This window comes from Polypterus senegalus, chromosome 2 (genome assembly GCF_016835505.1).
Source record: "Polypterus senegalus isolate Bchr_013 chromosome 2, ASM1683550v1, whole genome shotgun sequence".
Taxonomy (NCBI): domain Eukaryota; kingdom Metazoa; phylum Chordata; class Cladistia; order Polypteriformes; family Polypteridae; genus Polypterus; species Polypterus senegalus.
Window position 1 is genome coordinate 148,220,337 of NC_053155.1, and position 21,448 is coordinate 148,241,784.

The window sequence follows — 21,448 nt, forward strand, 5'->3', positions numbered from 1 at the left end:
AGTTTGTGTCAAACACCACCCTGACCATCTCATCTTCCTCTCCATAAACACAGTCCTTCACCCGTGAATATTTACCCGTGGCAGTTTGCTATTGGATTGCCGCTGACGGACGGCCTTATCTGGGCAGGCACTAAATTACAAACGCCAGCGGCAGCCTGTCTATGAACTTAATTTAAAGTGTAGGTTTACATCGTGCTTTGTTTCCGAAGTAGCAGAACTCATGAATATGGTTGTATATGTCACTCGCTCGCTTCTTATTGTTTCGCTGCCTTCTCAATTATATAATGCATGTTTTCTTGAGCGCTTTTTTGAGGTCTTCCTGGTTTTCTATGTACTGCGTGATTACGTGGAAGGCGTGATGATGTCATACGAAACTCCGCCCCCACGGCGTTGAAGCTCATCTCCATTACAGTAAATGGAGAAAAACTGCTTCCAGTTATGACCATTACGCGTAGAATTTCGATATAAAACCTGCCCAACTTTTGTAAGGAAGCTGTAAGGAATGAACCTGCCAAATTTCAGCCTTCCACCCACACGGGAAGTTGGAGAATTAGTGATGAGTCAGTGAGTGAGTGAGTCAGTGAGTGCTTTGTCTTTTATTAGTATAGATTACACTGTGCATTCAATGGTATAATTAACTATATTTGTGCTTAAAAACTTAAGAAAATATATATTTACATACAGTTCATACGGTCTGGAACGGATTAATTGTATTTACATACAGTCCTATGGGGGAAATTACTTCGGTTCACGACCAAATCGGGTTACAACCAGAGTTTTGGAATGAATGACGGTCGTGAAGTGAGGTTCCACTGTATTACTGTCAGACAAAATTACAGGCATTTTACGGAAATACAAACCAGTATTACTGAGATAGAAAATTAAATGCACACAATACAGTGACACATATTACAGCCACATACAAGGCCCCTTGCCATTTAATATAGACTGTTCCTACTAATGTTTATGCACTACTGTTCTAGCGTCCGTTATTGTAACGGGCTTAATGTCTAGTAAAATAATAAAAAAGCAAAGTACATGTAAATATTGCCAATCATATAACCTGTTAAGTGCTAGATGTATAATGATAGTTTCAGGCAGCTCACAAACTTGTAGTGACTTAAATGTCTCTGGTCAAGTCATAATTTCTAGTCAGCTTTCTTCAGGAAAGGCTACATGCCTGTCTCAACATTTGCTCATCATTGTGTTTGCTTCATGGCTGTGGTGTCTGAGAGAGAGAGAGAGAGGAGGGAGGGAGGGGTAAAGTGACCAACTTTATACATTTTTGTCCAAATCTTTAGGCCAATATGGTATTGTGGTACAGAATGGTCTCTGATTCAAAATCAATCGCAAACAGCCATACTTCAGAACAATGGATGCAACACTTGCCAGCTAGGTAGATTTTTGCGGGGGATGTTTCCCAGAATCCCCCTTGCCAAACTGGTCTTAGGCGTCTTCCCAACCCTGCAATAAAATTCACATCCTGAGTCAGTCCTAAAGACTCAGAGCATGAAAGCATTGCTGTTCTCATCAATGAAATAAAACATTACTACTGAAACACTACTCTTATATTTGCTTTGTCTGACTTACAAATAAAGACACACTTTTCCTTGATTTATCCCTCTGCTCCACAATTATAAATTGCAAATCAAACAATTCAGACATGATTAGCGTGCTCATTGCAGTATTTAATTTAATGGTATTTGCTCACATTTCTGTCACATCTTGTAGAAATGACAACACTTTTTCTACATGGTCCCCCATTTCAGGACACCATAATGTTTGTGACTGCTCAGGTGTGTTTCATTGATTTATTAGCGCAGGTTTAAGATAAGTGGGCTTGCTTCTACCCTTTGGAGTCTGTAGTTGCCACTGTTCAACATGAAGAAAATAACTTTTAAGTTTTAAACTGTGGAGCAGAGGGGAAAATCAAGCAAAAATATGTCTTTGTCCGAAACATTATTGAGGGCACTGTTTATAGATTGTTCCAGTGTCATACTAAGCAAAAAATACTGACAGACATACAAAATGTTGCAAGTTTTCACAAACTTCATTAAAATTTTGAAGTTAACACTTTTTTTCCTCTTTACTGAATCTTTGCTATTAAACAACACTTGTGCTTTATATCCTTTATATACAGCACAAAAATACATTCTCTCATCTCTTTTGAGCAGATGGTTTTTCAAATGTGTCATGCATAATATCCCCCCAAATAAATCATCATTTGATCATTAACACTGCACATGTATGAATGCTATTTCTGACAGTTTTTTTTCCCTCTCAGGGCACACATAAGCATAGTGCAGGCTGTCTCCCACTTCTGAAAAATGAATGTTATGCACTATTTTTTTTTCTTTCATAGAATTTTATATTGGTGGTATCTTTCTCTACATTTGACTTACAATTTCCTGCACTTCAAAATAATTTTTCTGAACTACAAAAACTTTTTGTGGGAATGTTTAAATCAAATTATTTTCTCATAAAATGCAGGATTCTGACACACAGAAATGTAACATATGTAATTATTTCCATTTTATATGCATGATAAATAAATGCTCTAAGCCAATATACCCCATAGCCTGTGATGTAATATCTTCCTATTCAAGGTTGGTTCCTTTATGCTGTAAAAGGCACTATATATAGCGCCCGACCCGGCACAGACTGATGCAGAGGCACGTGTAAAAACAAACACACTTTTTATTGTTCTTCACCTATGGGGCACGTCTTCCCCATGAACCCCACAGGCAATACACAGTCCCAAAAGCACGTAAATATAACACCAACAACTCTCCACCTTGCACCACCACTCCTCCCAGGCAACCTCGTCCTCTTCCTCCCGATTGTGGCTGTCGAGTGGTGGAGGCTGGCCCATTTTATAGCCAACCCGGAAGAGTTCCAGGTGCTTGACCACCAGGTCCCAATTGCACCTCCAGATGGGGCTGATGGCTCATCCAGGCAGCACCCCCTACCGGCCACCCCAGCTCCCAACCAGGCTGTGGAGGACTCTATCTCCCATGGGGCCATGCGAGAGGCTGGGGAATCACCATCGGCCAGGGAAGCTGCCACCAAGCGTCCCGGGGGAGGTATTGAGCTGCCCATGGTGGCTCCCCCGGAACATATGCAGCAGGGGCGTCCCGGCCGGGCATGAGCCCTGGCCACCCCTCACAATGTCCTTGTTCAGTTTTACTTGCCCATGACCTTATATTATATAATATTATATATAATATTAATGAAATTCAGTCAACATTTTATAGTGGAGTCTTGTAGGTTTCAACATACTTATTATTAAATTGAAAGGAATACTGATCTAATTTGACTATTAATTACTATTATTCCTTATATAGCTGTACTATTTTTTTATTTAACCTCTTACATTGTCATGGTGATGACAGCCATAAGTTTGAGAACCCATCAGAGCAACCAAAAAAGAAGAGTGCATCCATTCATAAATTATCTAAGCTACTTAACCCGGTTCAGTAGACCCGGATCAGTAGTTAAAGGGCAAAAGCCATCCCAGCAGCACTGGCTACAAGGCAGAAAATCCACCTTGGGGAGAGTGGCAGTCAATAAGAGGACACAGGCAAGCATAAAACATGTACACTTGCTAAATCAGGGATGCAAGTTATCCTAACATTGGAATGTGGGAAGAAATAACACAAAGACATAGAAGAATGTATGAAATCCACATACAACAGTGCTAACTACTATACCAACATGCCATCCTCATGTGCTATGTGTAGTTGTGGTTGCCACTCTAGAAAAAAAAAAGATATCCAGAAACATGACTACAGGGCATTTCTTCCACTAGTAGATCAGGAGAAACTGATCTCTCTTTTTTCTAGAGCAGATGAGGATACCTGAGGACAGAATCAAAACCTTCTAAATTCTCCAGAACACTGATAAAGCTGACCCAGTAGAATTTGTATATTCAAGAAGAGGTGTAGAAATTAAAGGAATTTGTATTCTAAATGGAAATTAGGAACCATTTCTTCACACAAATGCTACAGTATTTTAAATCTGGAAACAAACCAACGAGTCATGTAATGGATCCAGACAACTTAACTTCTGAATGTGTTGTGGAGATTACCTACTATTAGCGAACAAAGAGAATTTGAAGAACTTAATGGTCTCTTTTCATTTGGCAAACTGTCTTTTGCCATATTATAATGGGAAAGAAAATACAACTTAAATCTGAAACCACCATGCATAGTTCCCAAAGAGGGTGCAGATGATAATGTTTGTGCTCTGTGCTCAAAAGAAATCTAATTAATGGTATCAGTGTAGTCAAATAAGACACATCTTTAAGGAATACTTCTTGTTAAATCAGAATCATAATTCACTGTATTGGCCAGGTACACTAATGTGTATTGGGAATTTGTCTTGATAGTTGGTGCAACATACAAGGACAACACAGAATACAAAGGATACATATAGGAAGATAAAACATAAAATATAAAATGATAAAATACGATGCAGCATACAAGGGCAATACTCAAACATGAAAAGATAGTAGGATTAAAATGTCCAGGCAGACCCATGTGCAGATGTATATAGCACATAGATACTGAGTAGAAGCTCAGACCTGATTAGTCAGAATAACTCAATGTGGAAAAAACTGCTGTTATAACTTTCACTGTATGAAGAGATTGGCTAGAGGCAAGTCTTTGGAACAGGTGATCCCTGGGTGAGTTGGATCAGCAATGAACTTTGCAGCTTTCTTCATTACCCTGGACTCATATAAGACTTCAATATGTGGTAATTACAGCCTAAGATCTTTTCACACGCTTTCATAATATACTGCAGATTGGCATTAGCCTAAATGGAGGCAACACTAAACCAGACATTAATACATGAGGAATGGACTTAATGGTGGCTCTGTAGAATTTGACTATTATTGCTTGAGGGAGATTGAATTTCTTCAGCTGATGCAAAAAGATCATTTTCTGATGGGCTTTCTTAATAATGCACATGATGTTATTGTCCCACTTAAGGTTTTGTGACAGTACGTTGCCAGGAAATTTAAATGATTCTGCCATCCCAACAGCTGAGCCATTTATAGTAAGTGATAGGTAAGCAGGTGACTGTTTCCTGAAGTCTATGATCATCTCTTGAGTTTTTGGTCCAAATTATTAAGGCTGCACCACAATGTGAGATTTTACACCACTTGTCTGTTTATGCACTCATCATAGTTTGAAAAACAGGATACTGGGGAAACCATAGTGAACCGTCTTTAGGTTCACTTCCATAAACTATTGCCTAATGGATCAATTTAGTCAGAATTCACTATTTGCTTTGATAATGCTGAAGGTCTGGGTTAGGTCTCCATGTAGCCGTCTCTGCTCAAGGCTAAAGAGGTTTAGTTTCCATAGCCTGCCCTGCTCTGTCCTGCTCCTAGTGCTTCTGTGTTAAATAACACCAGATGTACATTATACAATATTCAGCATAATACTCTTGATTTATTTTAAATGCTTTTATAATCTAATATTTGTCTTTTAATTGTTTCGTCAAATTTTCACACTGCTCTATACCATTATCTTCTAATACTTGACTGCTGTATTTTTATGAAATATGGCAACTAACAACCTTGATGCCTGATTAAAATATTTTCCCCAAAACATATACAGTATTTTATTAATTAGAAAATTACAGCATTTACCATTAGAATGATGTTTTTTTCTTCAGACGAATTATAACTTTTTAGGCTCGTGCAAAGCCCAAATGATTATTCTTACTTAATTTTTTAATTTCATCCACCTTTTTTTTGATCTGTTTAATCCAACCCAAGGTCTTGTGGAGATAATTGATCCTGGGCACACTGGTACTAGACAGAAACCACATGTGAAAGGAGTTGTTTAAATGCGCCTGTTGCTTTTGGTCAGTGGTAGGTTGTGCTGCATGAATGTACAGTATTTGAGTAGAAAAGAGCAAACTGGTTTTCTTTTCTCACTGAAAAGGATCTACACCAAAGATTACAAACCTATTCAAGCACAAACCCACCCTTACTGATACTGGGGCAGACAACAGTTACACCTTTGGAATGTGGAAAGACTCTGGAATAAGAATAATAATCCCTTGCAGGCACAGGGAGAATATGTGAACTCCACACACACAACTAACAGGAAGAGAACTCAAGTTTGGATTTGAACTGCAATACATCTGCATCTACACAGAACTTTGATCTTTCTTTTCTTATTAATTTCTAAATTTTTTTTTTTTTTTTAAATAATTTCATCTAAATACTTTTGTATTGAAATATTTTAAGTCTGGGCTTCTAATTTATTGGTATATATTTTTAATTTAAATAAAAGATTTAAGACACTGAGCAGGCTCTTGTCAATCATTGAGAATCCACTGCATCCACTTAACAGTGTCATCTCCAGGCAGAGGAGTAGCTTCAGTGACAGACTTTTGTCACTGTCCTGCTCCACCGACAGACTGAGGAGATCGTTCCTCCCCCACACTATGCGACTCTTCAATTCCACCCGGGGTGGTAAATGCTAACATTATTCAAAGTTATTGTCTGTTTTTACATGTATTTTTTATTACTCTTTAATTTAATATTGTTTTTTTGTATCAGTATACTGCTGCTGGATTATGTGAATTTCCCCCTGGGATTAATAAAGTATCTATCTATCTAATGGCAGGAACCTAATGTGGCATTTTATAGTACTGAATAAATTGTAATGCACAATATGAGGATTTTGATAAAGATCTAGTGATTCACTAAATTGAAGGCTGAATTATGGTTTAAACACATGCAAGGGTCATTATTGTGGAATGAAACTTAGTAGTGTCTAAAACAGGGGTGTCAAACTCAATTTTACTGAAGGCCAAAATAACACTTTATATACCCTACACAGTGCATGCCAGAATATATATAAAATAAAAATTATTAGTTTATCACAAACAAGACACACAGGTGAATCTGTGCTTCTGAAATTCAAATGCTCTGCCCCATATTCCACCAGCTTTAGTTGGACTTTACAGCTACCAGCAACCAGAGGACCAATATCAGAACTTAGTGGAAAAAATGTCAGCTCCAGGGGCAGCTTTAGCATTTTTCTTGCCACCAATATGTTTGCCCATTATATCATTGAATGTAGTATTATTGTACCTATGTAACATTATGATTTTAATTTGGTAGTTTAAATGGATTATAATGAATTTATATATTTACATTCATGTACGGTATTTATTATATGTGATTTATAGGTTGTAAATGACAAAAGGCAGAGAGAGAGTGAAGGGATGGGCTACCACAGGTGAACCCAATATAACTGAAGATTTTGAAGTACATTTTTCAGAAACAAAATTAGCGAGTGATGCTGTTGAGATATGTCTTTAAAGAAGCAAGTTTATTGATTACATTTCTTTGGTGGTGGTGGCTCTTTTAAGATAGCTTTTTGCAGGAAGAGGCAGGTTTAAGTCACTGGAACCAGATGTGATGCTGCTGCTCCTCATGCTTGTGATTATACATTCCGAAGGGAAAAGGAAAGGAGAGTTATTCAGTGACAGCACCAGCCCTCAATCTGGGGTGGGATTACAATCAGATGATTACTGAGATTGTCTCCCAGTAACATGTGTGCAACAAGATATGCATTTGTTTTAATGAATGTAAACATTTTTAGTAAAGAATGTCAAACACAAAATACCACTTTACATTAAGTATTAGGTAAATGAACATAAACTTTACTTAGCATTTTAGAACAGTGTATTTTAAATGGTGTAAATGCAAATATATGAATACACGTATTTCCACTTTATTAACAGAATGCCAGTTTTAAAAACTAAATATAATAAAGTTTAATTAAAGTTCCTTACAATTATAAAAATCAGTAAAACTCAAAACTGCTTTCTTATCTTCACCTTTTCTACATAGAAACAATATCCTTTGTTTGTGCTGGTTCACTCTCCTTTGATCAAGTCGCTGAGCTATATGAAACAGGATGCATTATACGCATTGTAAAGGACATACGATTGGTATTTTGTATAAATGGATTTTTTCTACAATTTTCACTAATTATTCACAATACTAATAGAATAATAAGAATTATTAGAATAATATATAACAGGTCTAATATATAGCATTAAATATTAAGAAATGTCGAGGTTACAAAATGTGTGCTGCCCAGTTCAGTGAATAAGCAAAAATCCAGTTTTGAATATTTTTGTTCCTTATCTTGTGCGGTTAAGTATTGTAAGTATTCATAACAGGCACATAAACTACTTCTTCTTTCGGCTGCTCCCGTTAGGGCTTGCCACAGCGGATCATCTTTTTCCATATTTTAATAACAGGCACATAAATGATCTTTCTAAATCCAATCATAATGTCAGTGCACTTTATTTTCAAAATAATGGAAGAAAGCACTATTATTTATAGATCTAAATCTGCATCAATGAATAAATTGCAATGTAAATTATGATAAAGAGCAAACTTGCTAAAAGGGGTAAACAGCATAAGAACAAAGTAAAACTACGAACCTGCTCCTAATCAAAATATGGACATTTAGTATAAGGGGTGCCTCTGTGAAGTCAAGTATGCTGCACCCTGGGATTTGGATGACCACCCATAAAGAGTTTGTTTAGAAACTCTGATTAGCGCATAAAGTAGAGTGAGAGGGGCTGTCCAGGGACAGATAAAAATTTGTAACTAAAGCAAAGTATATCTGTTTATACTTGCATTAGTGTGCAGAATACTGGATGGTATGTGAATTGATTAAAAAACTAGGTGTAAATGCGCTGGTGATGTATCACACAGAGTTGGTCAAAATCGGATTGCCATCACATTTAAAACAAGTGGAAAAGCAAATACATTCTGTCTACAGTAATCAACTCAGTGAAAAACACACAATAATTGTGTAAGACAGTAGCAACAGTCAGGTAAGACACAGAAAAGTGGCCAGCCCTCCCACCGTAAGATTGTGGTGCCATCAGCAAAACCTGATGAGATGATGTCACTGCCAATACAAATAAAGTCATTCACAAAACTGAAAGACAAACAAAAAAAACGTGCATTCCACTAAACTACCTTTTCACTTCATGCACAATGTATGCAATATTTGGGACATGCCTGAGATAACAAAAAAATGCCCATACCATTGGAATTGGGGTGTTTGAAGTAAAGTATTCTTCAGTTAGAAGATTACAGTTGTTAATTGAGTGTTGTTACTGTAGGGCTCACACAAAATTGAAAAAAGCTTTACATCATAAATTAAACCACAAAAGTCCATTGATACCAACAAACATAAAGTAGTCCTGTCCTCAAAGCTCAAGCAGCAAACATGCAGCCTGCACACATAAATGGGAACAAAACCTATTAATCTCAGGTGGAACCATGCAAACCCTTGGCTCTAATAAGAAAAGTGTCCTTGTGATACTAATAATAAAAGTATTTTTAAAAATATATAAAATCTTAATCCAGAAGGATTAAAAATGAAATAGCAAGTACAAACAACTCTCTCAATTGAAAACCAAAATCTGTGCCATAAAACAAGAATTGAATAGCTAATGCCTCTGAAACAAGGACACCAGATGCTATCAAAAGGCCTGGTCAAGTCACATCTGAAGGCATTAAATAAAGAAAAAAAAGCTAAGTAATACAAGGAAAAACAGGGGAGTCTGGGGGTTTGGATTGGGGGTTTAATTATTTAAGACTTTGGACTTCAAACCCTAAGGTTGTTCATTTAATTCTGGCTACTGACACTATGTGACCTTGAGCAAATCACTTCATCTCCCCATGCTTCAATTGTAAAAACAACAGAAATGTAGCCAAATTTATCTCAAATGTTGTAAGTCACCTTGGATAAAGGTGTCAGCCAATTAATAATAATAATTTTAAAGAACATGAAAGATGCCTGTCCTTTTCCTTTTGTCTTTTTTATGCAAGTAAATTGAGAGCACAAATCCAATGTGTTTACAGTTGTGCACTAGGGCAAAAATATAGTCAATTTTGCATTCAGTTTTGATTGAACACATAGAAACAGGACTTTGGCCAAAGTTATACTTCACGCGACGCGGCACATTCTGCAGCGGAAGCTCCTGCGACGCAAGCATTGTAGTGTTTATACTTGCACGAGCGTACTTTACGTAAATCTGGAGGAATCCACCAGGTGGCAGTGCAAGATATTATCACGGTGAGAACATGTTTCGGCTTCTCTGTGTTGTGAATTGCCTAGAACACCCATTAAATTCCGATGACACCTTACCGCAATATCTCTGAAAATTATGTTTATTGATTAAATCCATCAAACCAGGGATGTGTTCATTCCAGCAAGCATTGGGCACGACTGAGAAACAATCCCTGGACGAGGCCTCAGCTCATCGCAAGTTGAATACAAGCACACAGATACACTAGCGTCATTTTAGCGACACCAAATCCCCAAATCTGCATATCTTTGGAAGGAAACTGGAGCACAGTGTGGAATCCAAGCAGGGAATATCAGCAACATGACTCCCTGCGAGACAGCAGTGCTACCGCTCCGTCACCGTGTCACCCCCATGTGTGTAATTATTAACAGTATTAATTATTTAAACAAGATTAATGATTTATCTGTAAAATGTAACATACACACTTTAATGCATTTCATCATGAAAGTGATATCAAGTATAAATCTAAAGATTCTAAATGGGCAGAGACTTGGAATATCTTCGTGGTGATCTATTGCTGCTTGCTGTAGCGATTAAAAACTGGGATGATGTTTACGATGCTCTGCTTTAATGATAAAGTAAACTACAAGGTTAAAGTGGACATTTTGAGATTAAAGCTGAAATTTCCACTTTAATCACAAAATACACGTTTTCACCAAGTCCTTAATTTTTTTCCTTAGTGGCTCAAATACAGCGCTGTACATTATGTTGCTGTTGTGAAGTTGCAAAAAAAAAAAAAAAAGACAGCACAGAAGACGCTATGTGAGACTTTTAAAATGTATGGTGTCATAATGATCAGGAATATGCGACGCTTGAATATAAAAGCACCAAGAATACTGTATGAATCTGTATGTCGGCATTTTGCTTCACCACATCGAACCATTCATCAAACATTGAAGCGCACTCACCGATCTCATAGGATCCGCAAAGCTTTCTGTCACATGTAGATAGTAAACAGACTCTTACGTCACATTCCATCTTTTAGCACATTGCGCCCCCAGACTTTTTGCTGGTAATGCAACTCGCACACGGGTCACGTTAATTTCTGAGGACCTGCTCAGAGGACGCATCAAATGAACGCTGACAGCACGTGGCAGCCATGATGCAGGCGCGTACGCATTCTGAGCGTGAAGTATAAACGAGCCCTAAGGGATAGATCGATGTGGGTTGCTGATGTGGGCTTTCTATTCTTGCTTTTATAGAACTGAAGTGTGGCAAAGTAATGTAATGCATGTTGGTCAGTCATGCAAGCAGGAATTCCAATGTACTTATGACAGTAGTAAAGCCACTGCCACCAAAATTTGTAACCGCACTTTCCCTGCAATAGACTAGACTTTAATTATGAAATAAAGATTTCTGCTTATCGACACATAACCAAAGGTAAATTTAAGAAAAACTCCTTAAATCATATGCAGACTATAATTAATTTATCAGAATACCAGTAGTATTACATTGGATTTTATTGTCTTTCTGATATTCTCATTTTTTACTGAAACATTTGGTCAGCTTCTCACCACTTTGCAGACCTCTTGTTTTACCCTATATATAATTCAGAACTGTTGAGCGAGTTGTTAATAAATCTGAACCCATTCATTCCACTACAGTGTATCCTGACAGCAATCAGATAAGAACCATCTTTTAATGACAAGACAGACTCACACAGATACTCTTATGTGCTTCTAGGCAGCTGGATGACACCAACAGAAAACCCAGAAAAAAAAACACTGTGGACGCAGGGAGAATGTGTAAACTCCATGAAGACTTTGACAGAAACGTGACTCAAATGCTGCCTCAAAATAGTTCAATCATCTAAAAAAATATTATGTTCCAGGATATTTATTGTTGTGAATAAAAATTCCTTTAATTATTAGCTTATGAACATGTCAGATAATTATATTTCATTCCATTTAATCATTAATCCTGTCATTTTCAAACTGTTTTTCAAAGGCCATCCCTAAAAAACAGAGACCTTTTTGAACTTATGGATTATAACTGAGTTAATTCTTTCATTCAAGTGCACCTATTAAATTGCACATTAAAATAGTTATTTTAAAATACCAAGATAACATTTCTGTCAGTACTGCAGGCTAATTAAAATGGTATTTTGTGGATATTCAAGTGAGGACTGTATGATTTCCAAGCAGTAAGACAAAATTAACCTATTTTTTCTACTGTGCCACTCTTATGTACATCTACTTTCAATGCACTGTTGATAACATAATACTCTCAAATCTATTTAAGCCAATTCAGAGTTGTGAGAGTTCACAGCCTAAAACAGCAGCCTATGAATAAAGGTAGGAACCCATCCTGGATTGTGTGGAAATATACAGCAGGGCTCACTTATGTACACACCTAGAGTTGCATTCACATTTTTTCAGATAGAGTTAACTTAGCCTTCATGTTTTTTTTTGTTTTTTTTTTGGATGTGTAGAAAACTCAGTATTGTGGGAGGAAAACTCACAGAGACGTGAGGAGATCTTGTAAACTCCACACACAGAATGAGATACTTTGATATTCTAGCGCAGGTTCCTGAGTCTGTGGAGCAGTGTTAACTACTGCACTAACCATAACAACCTTGCACTATTTACGTTATTAAATAAAACATATTGGCATTGCAGATGGTTTATAGTAGATTATATATTCAGTGAACGTATCTTAGATTAAGAGCCCTAATTTATTTTTGATGTGGCTTGAGAGTGAGCATAGAGGACAGTTTATTGTATAACCAATGTCCGAAAAAACAAGCACAGCTTACGAAAAAATAAACTTAACAAAAATTTAAAAAACATTTTCAAAAAGCATCTTTTAGAATACCCAAGACTAAAATCCCTTTCCCTTTTAATTACAGTTAAATTAACAACATTCAAAATGTTCAGTCAGTCAAAAGATTTATACTGAATGCTATAGTACTAGGGTGTTGTATCGTGTTAGCCATTGTGAATGTAGTGAGAAGTCAAGCAAAATTACACCTTTTATTGGCTAACTAGAAAGATTACAATATGCAAACTTTCGAGGCAACTCAGCCCCCTTCTGAGTTGCCTTGAAAGCTTGCATATTGTAATCTTTTTAGTTAGCCAATAAAAGGTGTCATTTTGCTTGACTTCTCATTACTGAATGCTATGAAACATACTGTAACTACTGACCATTACTGCTTAATTCAAGGAATACATTTGTGCAAATTATCACCAATAGAAATTAGTGTAGTAAATGAAGACAGTACAGTAAAGCCATAACACTGAAACAAAAAGGCAACAGACACATCTGGGTGAAAAAAGATCCAGTCAATTAAGTGTCACGGCTTTCTAAATAGGGTGGTATTATAGCCATACCTGAAGACAGTGAAATTTATTGATGTTTTAAAGTCACAGGTGGAGCTTCTAGAAGACTTCAGATGGTGATTTCATATCATAGAACCACACCCTATATGGCCACAGGATTCCTACACAATATGAAGCCACAACAGAGCAGTTCTGTTAGCAATAAATAAGTACTCAGTTGTCAAGAAAGCGTTATCTGGGGTGTGTTGTTTCATAAGAAATTGCAGGCTCACAGTCCTTATTTGAAAATTTGATGTAGTTTGTATTGAGTACATGTTTGTGTGAAGCTTCTGCCTCAAAAGTGACTGTGCATGAAACAGTGATGATATCTGGATGAGTGGATCCTGTGATAGACTGATGCTACTCTCAGGACTGGTTCCAGTCTGTTAAGACTGGAACAGCTTCCCACAATCATGAAATGGATAATGCTATCTAAATACACGTTTAAAAAATAGTGTTGACATTTTAGCTAGTCGCATTCATCTTTACACAGCTTCAACATAAAATATATTCAGAAAGGGTTAATATGCCAATATATATGTTTTCTTTTAGTCATGAGAATGGTTTATCTAGCAGTGCATTTGCAAAAGCAAACTTTCCCTTTACCAAAGGTAGAACTAAAATAATAAACGACAGAGACAAAGACTATATAACCTTTCCTAATTTTGTCTTGCCATCGTATTCAGAGAAAAGCAAATTTGCAGTAAATGCGATGTGGCACATCTTGTGATCACATACCTGAAAGCAAAATGTGAACATTGCTGTTTATATTTTACTTTCTTTTACATCTAATGGAAAAAGTACTGTTTGATACCTTTTACATCTAATGAAGTCAGAGCATTTATGTAACATGTGAGCGGTCAACTTGAGTATGTATAGCAGAGTTTCACTTGACTGCCTTGGGCAACAATTGCTAGGTCTGTTTAACTTCTGCAAAACCTTTCTCCTTCAGAATGGGGAAGCTCCTCTGACTGACAGGTTATGTTGCATTGGATTTTATTTATTCTGGCAGCACTGAACAATGTGCTTAAACTAGAAGGCCTTCTTGATTGAGGCCCCGCTGGCAATTTGTCAAAGCCAAGAATAACTTGAGATGCAGATGTGAAACATGGTATAGATATTTATAATGGAGCCCTGTGCGGCATCGAACTGCTTGATTGTCTTTTAGTTAAAGAGAATTTTACTGCTTATGTAAACGTTCTCTCTTTGTTTGGAACTCTCTGCATCCAGGAAAACTAAAATCTTTTGGTTTTTCTAAGCAACACTTTTTTATTCCTTAACTCAGAAAGAACTTAAATTTATGTGAGATTTTTAAAAACATTTATCTTTAGTGTATTTAGTCCTAAACTAATGTAATGTTTGAATGGGACTGGCTAAGAAGAAAGGGATAGATAAAAAAAAATACAAATACATGTAACGAAGGGAAGGAAATCTTTGGGATCTGGAGATCCACCATGGGGTATAATTAACCATAGTTATTTTTTGGGCCCTGGATACATGTTTAGACCTTTTTTTCTTTTTCTTAAGTTACACATTACATTCAGAGTATAAGGTAATTTATTTTCTCAATTAAAAACTGAAATCTATTCATGACACATCAGAAATATTCTTTGTTAAAACAAAAACCCAAATTAAAAAGAAAATGGCTTCAAAATGTATTTTAAGAGAATTTTCATAGGCTGGCCACATAAGTGTGCTTTACATGGTCACATTGAGTCTATTAAATAATCCCCAGTGCATTTCTGCAAAATATATTTTTGGCTGAAAAGCAGTAAGGGGTAAATGACATAGAAAATAATCTCTTGAGTTGGTCTTTACCACTACTGAATTCCCCGATTTATTGTTGGTGCTGCACTCAATTTGTGGTTCTCATCAGCTGAGATATTTTGAAAGTTCTTCAGCATTGCCTTGTGACACAGGTCAGGTCAGGTCAGGTTGGGGAGCATGAACTGCTATAGTGCATTGCCGCACCCAGCAGACAACAAAATAGCTCAGGATACTGGTTGGCAACCTCCCAGGCAGACGTGCTGTTCAGTCACACCCTCCGGAAATGATACTCTATCTATGTTACGTGGGTGTCCCCTTGGCCTGATCCAGTCACTCGAAGATCCTGCGAGCTGGATCACCTTCAGGGAACCACACAACACAGCTGTAGTGCTGTAACTGACACTCCCTCACAGTGCAGGTAATGTGCCTCAATCGGGACTCCATGAGCAACCACTCATTAGACACAAAGTCAAACCAGTGGTACCCCAGGATTCTCCGAAGAGACAGTATTGAAGGAGTCCAATCTTCATCTCAGGTCACTGGATAGCATTCATGTCTCGCAACCATATAGCAAGACAGGAAGCACCAAGACTCTAAACACTTGGACCTTCATCCTTTTGCACAGATATCAGGAGCACCACGCACCCTTTTTCAATGACCTCATGACCCCCCATGCTCTCCCAATCTGTCTGACACGAATGTCACTACCAAGGTAAGTAAACCTCTCGACAAGGTCAACACTCTCTCCACAAACAGACACACTGCTGATGGCAGTGCCCAAGAGATCATTAAAGGTTTGGATTTTGGTTTTAATCCAGGACATTCACAAGCCCAGACATTAAGACTCCTTGCTCAATATCTTGAGAGCCTGGATCAGAGCCTCCATTAACTCCATGAAGATCACTGCATCTTTGGCAAAGTCAAGATCAGTGAATCTTTTTTCACCATCAGCTCCCCCACAGCCGCTGGACCCTCCCTGGACTTGTGATACACACTCAATAATATCAATAATGGTGGCTGCATACCTGTTAGCCTTCTAGTATTTAGCTCTGATTCTTTTTTTTTTTTTTTTTTTAGTAGCTATCAGGCATAGACTTGAAAATAATTATTTAGGAAGTCCTCCTCTAGCTACTGTAACAGCATTATTATTTATACTGGCATATCACACTTCTATGGTATGACTACATGAAATTGGCTCTTTGACAGGATTTCTATCTGGTACTGAAATTTTTCTTTTTTTCTTTTTCCACAGCAACTGATGCGATCTTCAGTCTTCCACATGTTTATTCTTAGCATGGTTGCTGTTGATGTGATTGTTGCTGCTAGCAATTATTACAAAGGGGAGAACTATCGTCGCCAGTATGATGAGTTCTACCTGGCTGAGGTGAGAGTTGTAGACAAAATGTTTCACTCTTTTTTCCCCCCCAAGCTGAATGAAGTGTTCTCCTTTACTCCTGTAACTGCGACAAAAAACATCTGGTAAGAATGCCAGCTAATACCACTTCTCTTAATAACTCAGCATCAATGTTGTTGTTGTTGTTCTTGTTTTAACCTCTTGAAGCCAGGGTCAATGCTGCTACATTAAGTAATCTAGAGTTGATGTAAAGTGTACAGGAGAATGCTCATAGGAAATATGCAAATATTATGCTATTTTATATATGTAACTTGAACATCTTTAGATTTTGGTATCCACGGGGGTCCTGGAACCAACCCCTGTGGATAACAAGGGATGTATACAGAAATTCTGTCTTCAGGATTACATTGTTGTTCATGATGCTAGATTGACTAGGGCAGGTTTTATCTTTCTGGTTTGTTCCCATCCAAGGGATATTACTGAATAATTTTGTCAGGCATTATTATCCCATGGACGTTTGTTGCCTAACATATTATGATGCTGACTCTCTGTAACACTTCAGTGGAGTAAATGAGTTCAGAAATTGGATGAATCAATGAATTAGCAATCATATTTCATTAAATTCAGTTGCGTAATGGAAATGGTATTTGCTTGTAAAGCTCCATAAATATTGCCAGAACATTTATACACTTAATGTCATTGCATATTTTTAAACATTAAACTCTTAAACCATTGCTTAAATCCAGCTTTGGATCACAGTACACAAACATTTTTTTATCATAAATTAGGTTTTACGACCAGTAATGTTGGCAAGTTTCTTTTATCAAACAAATTATGGAACTCACTGCAGAGAATAAAGTCACTTGTTATTTTGCTGTAGGCATGCCAGTTATGCCCCTACGCATACTCTTAGTAGAGGGTCATTTATGATTCCAGTAATAGCTTCAGGCAAATCAAGAAAGAGACAAATTTATGCCTCAGTGTGTTTTTTCAGCAAAACATTACAACCATATTACCTAAACAATAAAGTAATGTCATTATTGTCTGACAGCTACATCATGACACGAAAAGAAACTAAAACTGTGTAACATTTTACAAGTACAGAAGTCTCAGTCAACACGACATGAACAATAAAACAGATGTTGCTTCTGACATCACAAAGCTCACCATTCTTTGAGCTGAGAATCAGGCACTAAAGTAAAATCAATGTCTGACCAGATAATGTAAAGTTTGGATGCTGGAGTGTCAGTCAGCATAGTGAAGATTTATTAAAAAAATAAACTTTAGGCAATCTGTTCACATAAACCTTCTGTTTTTTTTATTCATATACACAAGCTTTTTTAAAAAAATACATTCTTTTATCCAATAGTTTTGCAAGTTTAATTATACTAATACAGGGTCGCAGAAGGTCAAATTTATTTTTTAGCAACATCGGAAGAAATGGAGCAAAAAACATTGCGGATACCAGTCTATAACAGGACCCACTCATGAACACCCCACAAGTCATTTTAGAGTTACCTGTTAACCTAACTTTCACATTCTCCACAATTATTTAGTGATTTTCACAAATATTACACAGACAAAAGGCCATGTTGAAATTTGAACCTAAGGGGATATTCCACAAAGTGCACTTAGTGAGTAAACATCCCATAAACTGAAAGGCCAGTTTCTTTTCCACCAAATAGGATCAGGGAAAGTTGCACTTGGTAACTGTGGCAACAAAGCATCACGTTGGACCAGGCTAAAGATGAAGCTCAATAAAGTGTTGTGAATTGACAGTTCATGAAATTCCTGGTCAATATTACTTTTTTTGAATCACTTCAAGTTTGAATTTTTGAGTTATGCTGAAAATGTATTATGCATTATCAAAGAAAGAACAGTAGGATATGAAACAGGGATGAGCACTTTTTTTTTAACTTACTATAGACCTAAGCAGCCAGTACTTTACATGGGGTTGATAAAAGCAAGATATGGCCTGTCTCTACAGCACAAATACCCCAGTTCATGTACAAAAACATACTTAAACATACACATGCTTAAAACATGCTTAATATACACATCCTGGGTAACGTAAGCACATCAAGACACCATGCCATTACATAACATGGCATTGCTTATATACACAACAAAATTAATGCATATTCTTTGTGCCATAATCAAACATATATAACTTTAAGTAAAAGTAAAATGAAGGACACAATGAGGCAAGTAACCCTGAACTTAAGTTGGCTTCTTTAAAAGTAAAAATGGTAGGTTTTTTCCTAAAAAAGAGAGATTTTGTTTAAAAACAATGGTTACATTAAAACTGGAGTAGATCTTGTTTTAAAATATTTTACAGTTCGGATGCAGGGGACACATCTTTCACAAGATACAAAACTTGAAACTGCATTTTAGCATGCAGGCAAACTTGTCCCTCTTTTTTGTTAAGTGTCTACCATTTTTTCACAGTGACTCAACTGTCCAAAATGGAAAAACCAACAAACTACGCCACTGCAATGACAGTTTTGTAGGCAATCTGGCAAACATAAATTATAAAAACATGATAAAAAAGGTGAGGCTTTTTGTCTCAGCTAATGTTTGTGAAGCAGTTTGCCCCATGCTATTAAGTTGTGCAAGGTCCCAGCAAGCCACCTTGCAGTGCGGACTGTGAGTTACCAACAAATGCACAATGATACTGATAGGATATTTGGAAGTTGCAGTGTATAATTTGTGAGCTACAAAAAAATAATTAGGGCTACAAAAAAAAAATATTAATTTAATTTTAATTTAATTTTGACACCTGGTCAGCCCAATTATTATGATGCTCAGGTCAGGTTGGGGAGCATGCACTGGTACAACGCATTGCCACATCCACCACATGACAAAACAACTTGGGATCCTGGTTGGCAACACCCCAGGCAGACAAGCGCATCAGTCCACCAGAAATGACTGTCTATCTGTGTTATCTTGAACCGTCACCTTATCGTGGTGGAGGGGTTTGCGTGTCCCAATGATCCTAGGAGCTATGTTGTCCGGGGCTTTATGCCCCTGGTAGGGCCACCCAAGGCAAACTGGTCCTAGGTGAGGGATGAGACAAAGAGCGGTTCAACAAACCTCCAATGAAAAAGCAAAAACTTTGGACAACGCTTTCCCTTGCCCGACGCTGGTCACCGGGGCCCCCCTCTGGAGCCAGGCCTGGAGGTGGGGCTCGATGGAGAGCGCCTGGTGGCCGGGCCTGCACCCATGGGGCTCGGCCGGGCACAGCCCGAAGAGGTAACGTGGGTCCTCCTCCCCATGGGCTCACCACCTATGGGAGGGGCCAAGGAGGTTGGGTGCAGTGTGAGTTGGGTGGTGGCCGAAGGCGGGACCTTGGCGGTCTGATCCTCGGCTACAGAAACTGGCTCTTGGGACGTGGAATGTCACCTCTCTGAAGGGGAAGGAGCCTGAGCTAGTGCGCGAGGTCGAGAGGTTCCGGCTAGATATAGTCGGACTCACCTCGACGCACAGCTTGGACTCTGGAACCAATCTCCTTGAGAGGGGCTGGACTCTCTACCACTCTGGAGTTGCCCCCGGTGAGAGCGCCGAGCAGGTGTGGGCATACTTATTGCCCCCCGACTTGGAGCCTGTGCATTGGGGTTTACCCCAGTGGACGAGAGGGTGGCCTCCCTCCGCCTTCGGGTGGGGGGGGAAGGGTCCTGACTGTTGTTTGTGCGTATCGCCGAACAGCAGTTTGGAGTATCCACCCTTTTGGAGTCTCTGGAGGGGTTGCTAGAGGGCATACCTTCTGGGATTCCCTCGTTTTGCTGGGAGACTTCAATGCTCACGTGGGCAATGACAGTGAGACCTGGAAGGGCGTGATTGGGAGGAATGGCCCCCCCGATCTGAACCCGAGCGGTGTTTTGTTATTGGACTTCTGTGCTCGCCACGGATTGTCCATAACGAACACCATGTTCAAGCATAAGGGTGTTCATATGTGCACTTGGCACCAGGACACCCTAGGCCTCAGGTCGATGATCGACTTTGTGGTATGTCGCCGGACTTGCGCCATATGTCTTGGACACTCGGGTGAAGAGAGGGGCGGAGCTGTCAACTGATCACCACCTGGTGGTGAGTTGGCTTCATGGTGGGGAAGATGCCGGTCAGACCTGGTAGGCCCAAAGCGTGTTGTGAGGGTCTGCTGGGAACGGCTGGCAGAGTCCCCTGTCAGAAGTAGCTTCAACTCCCACCTCCGCAGAACTTCAACCACGCCCCGAGGGAGGTGGGGACATTGAGTCGAATGGGCCATGTTCCATGCCTCTATTGTTGAGGCGGCTGACCGGAGCTGTGGCCGCAAGGTGGTCGGTGCCTGTCGTGGCGGCAATCCCCAACCCTGGTGGACACCGCGTGAGGGATGCCGTCAAGCTGAAGAAGGAGTCCTATAGGACTTTTTGTCCTGTGGGTCTCTGGAGGCAGCTGATAGGTACCGCAGGCCAAGCGAACGCTGCCGGTTGTTGCTGAGGCAAAACTCGGGCATGGGAGGAGTTTGAGAGGCCATGGAGAACGACTTTCGACGGCTTCGAGGAGATTCTGGTCCACCGTCCGGCGTCTCAGGAGGGGAAGCAGTGCAGTGTCAACACCGTGATATGGTGGGATGGTGCGCTGCTGACCTCACTTCGGGCGTAGGGTCGGTGGGAGGAGTACTTCAAGACCTCCTCAATCCCACTAACATGCCTTCCACGAGGAAGCAGAGCCTGGGGACTCTGAGGTGGGCTCTCCCATCTCTGGGACTGAAGTCACCGAGGTGGTCAAAAACTCCTTGGTGGCAGGGCCCGGGGTGGATGAGATACCGAGTTCCTTAAGGCTCTGGATGTTGTAGGACTGTCTTGGTTGACACGTCTCTGCAACA

The 21,448-nt window shown here is 38.9% G+C and overlaps 1 protein-coding gene across 1 annotated transcript in view; it reads left to right on the forward strand.

Moving 5' to 3' along the window:
- nalcn (sodium leak channel, non-selective) overlaps window positions 1-21,448 on the forward strand; it is an 828,408-nt gene that overhangs the window by 394,364 nt on the left and 412,596 nt on the right. Inside the window, exon 12 of the mRNA XM_039744792.1 lies at window positions 16,483-16,614. Coding sequence (XP_039600726.1) covers window positions 16,483-16,614 — 132 coding nt within the window. The remainder of the gene's footprint in view (window positions 1-16,482; window positions 16,615-21,448) is intronic.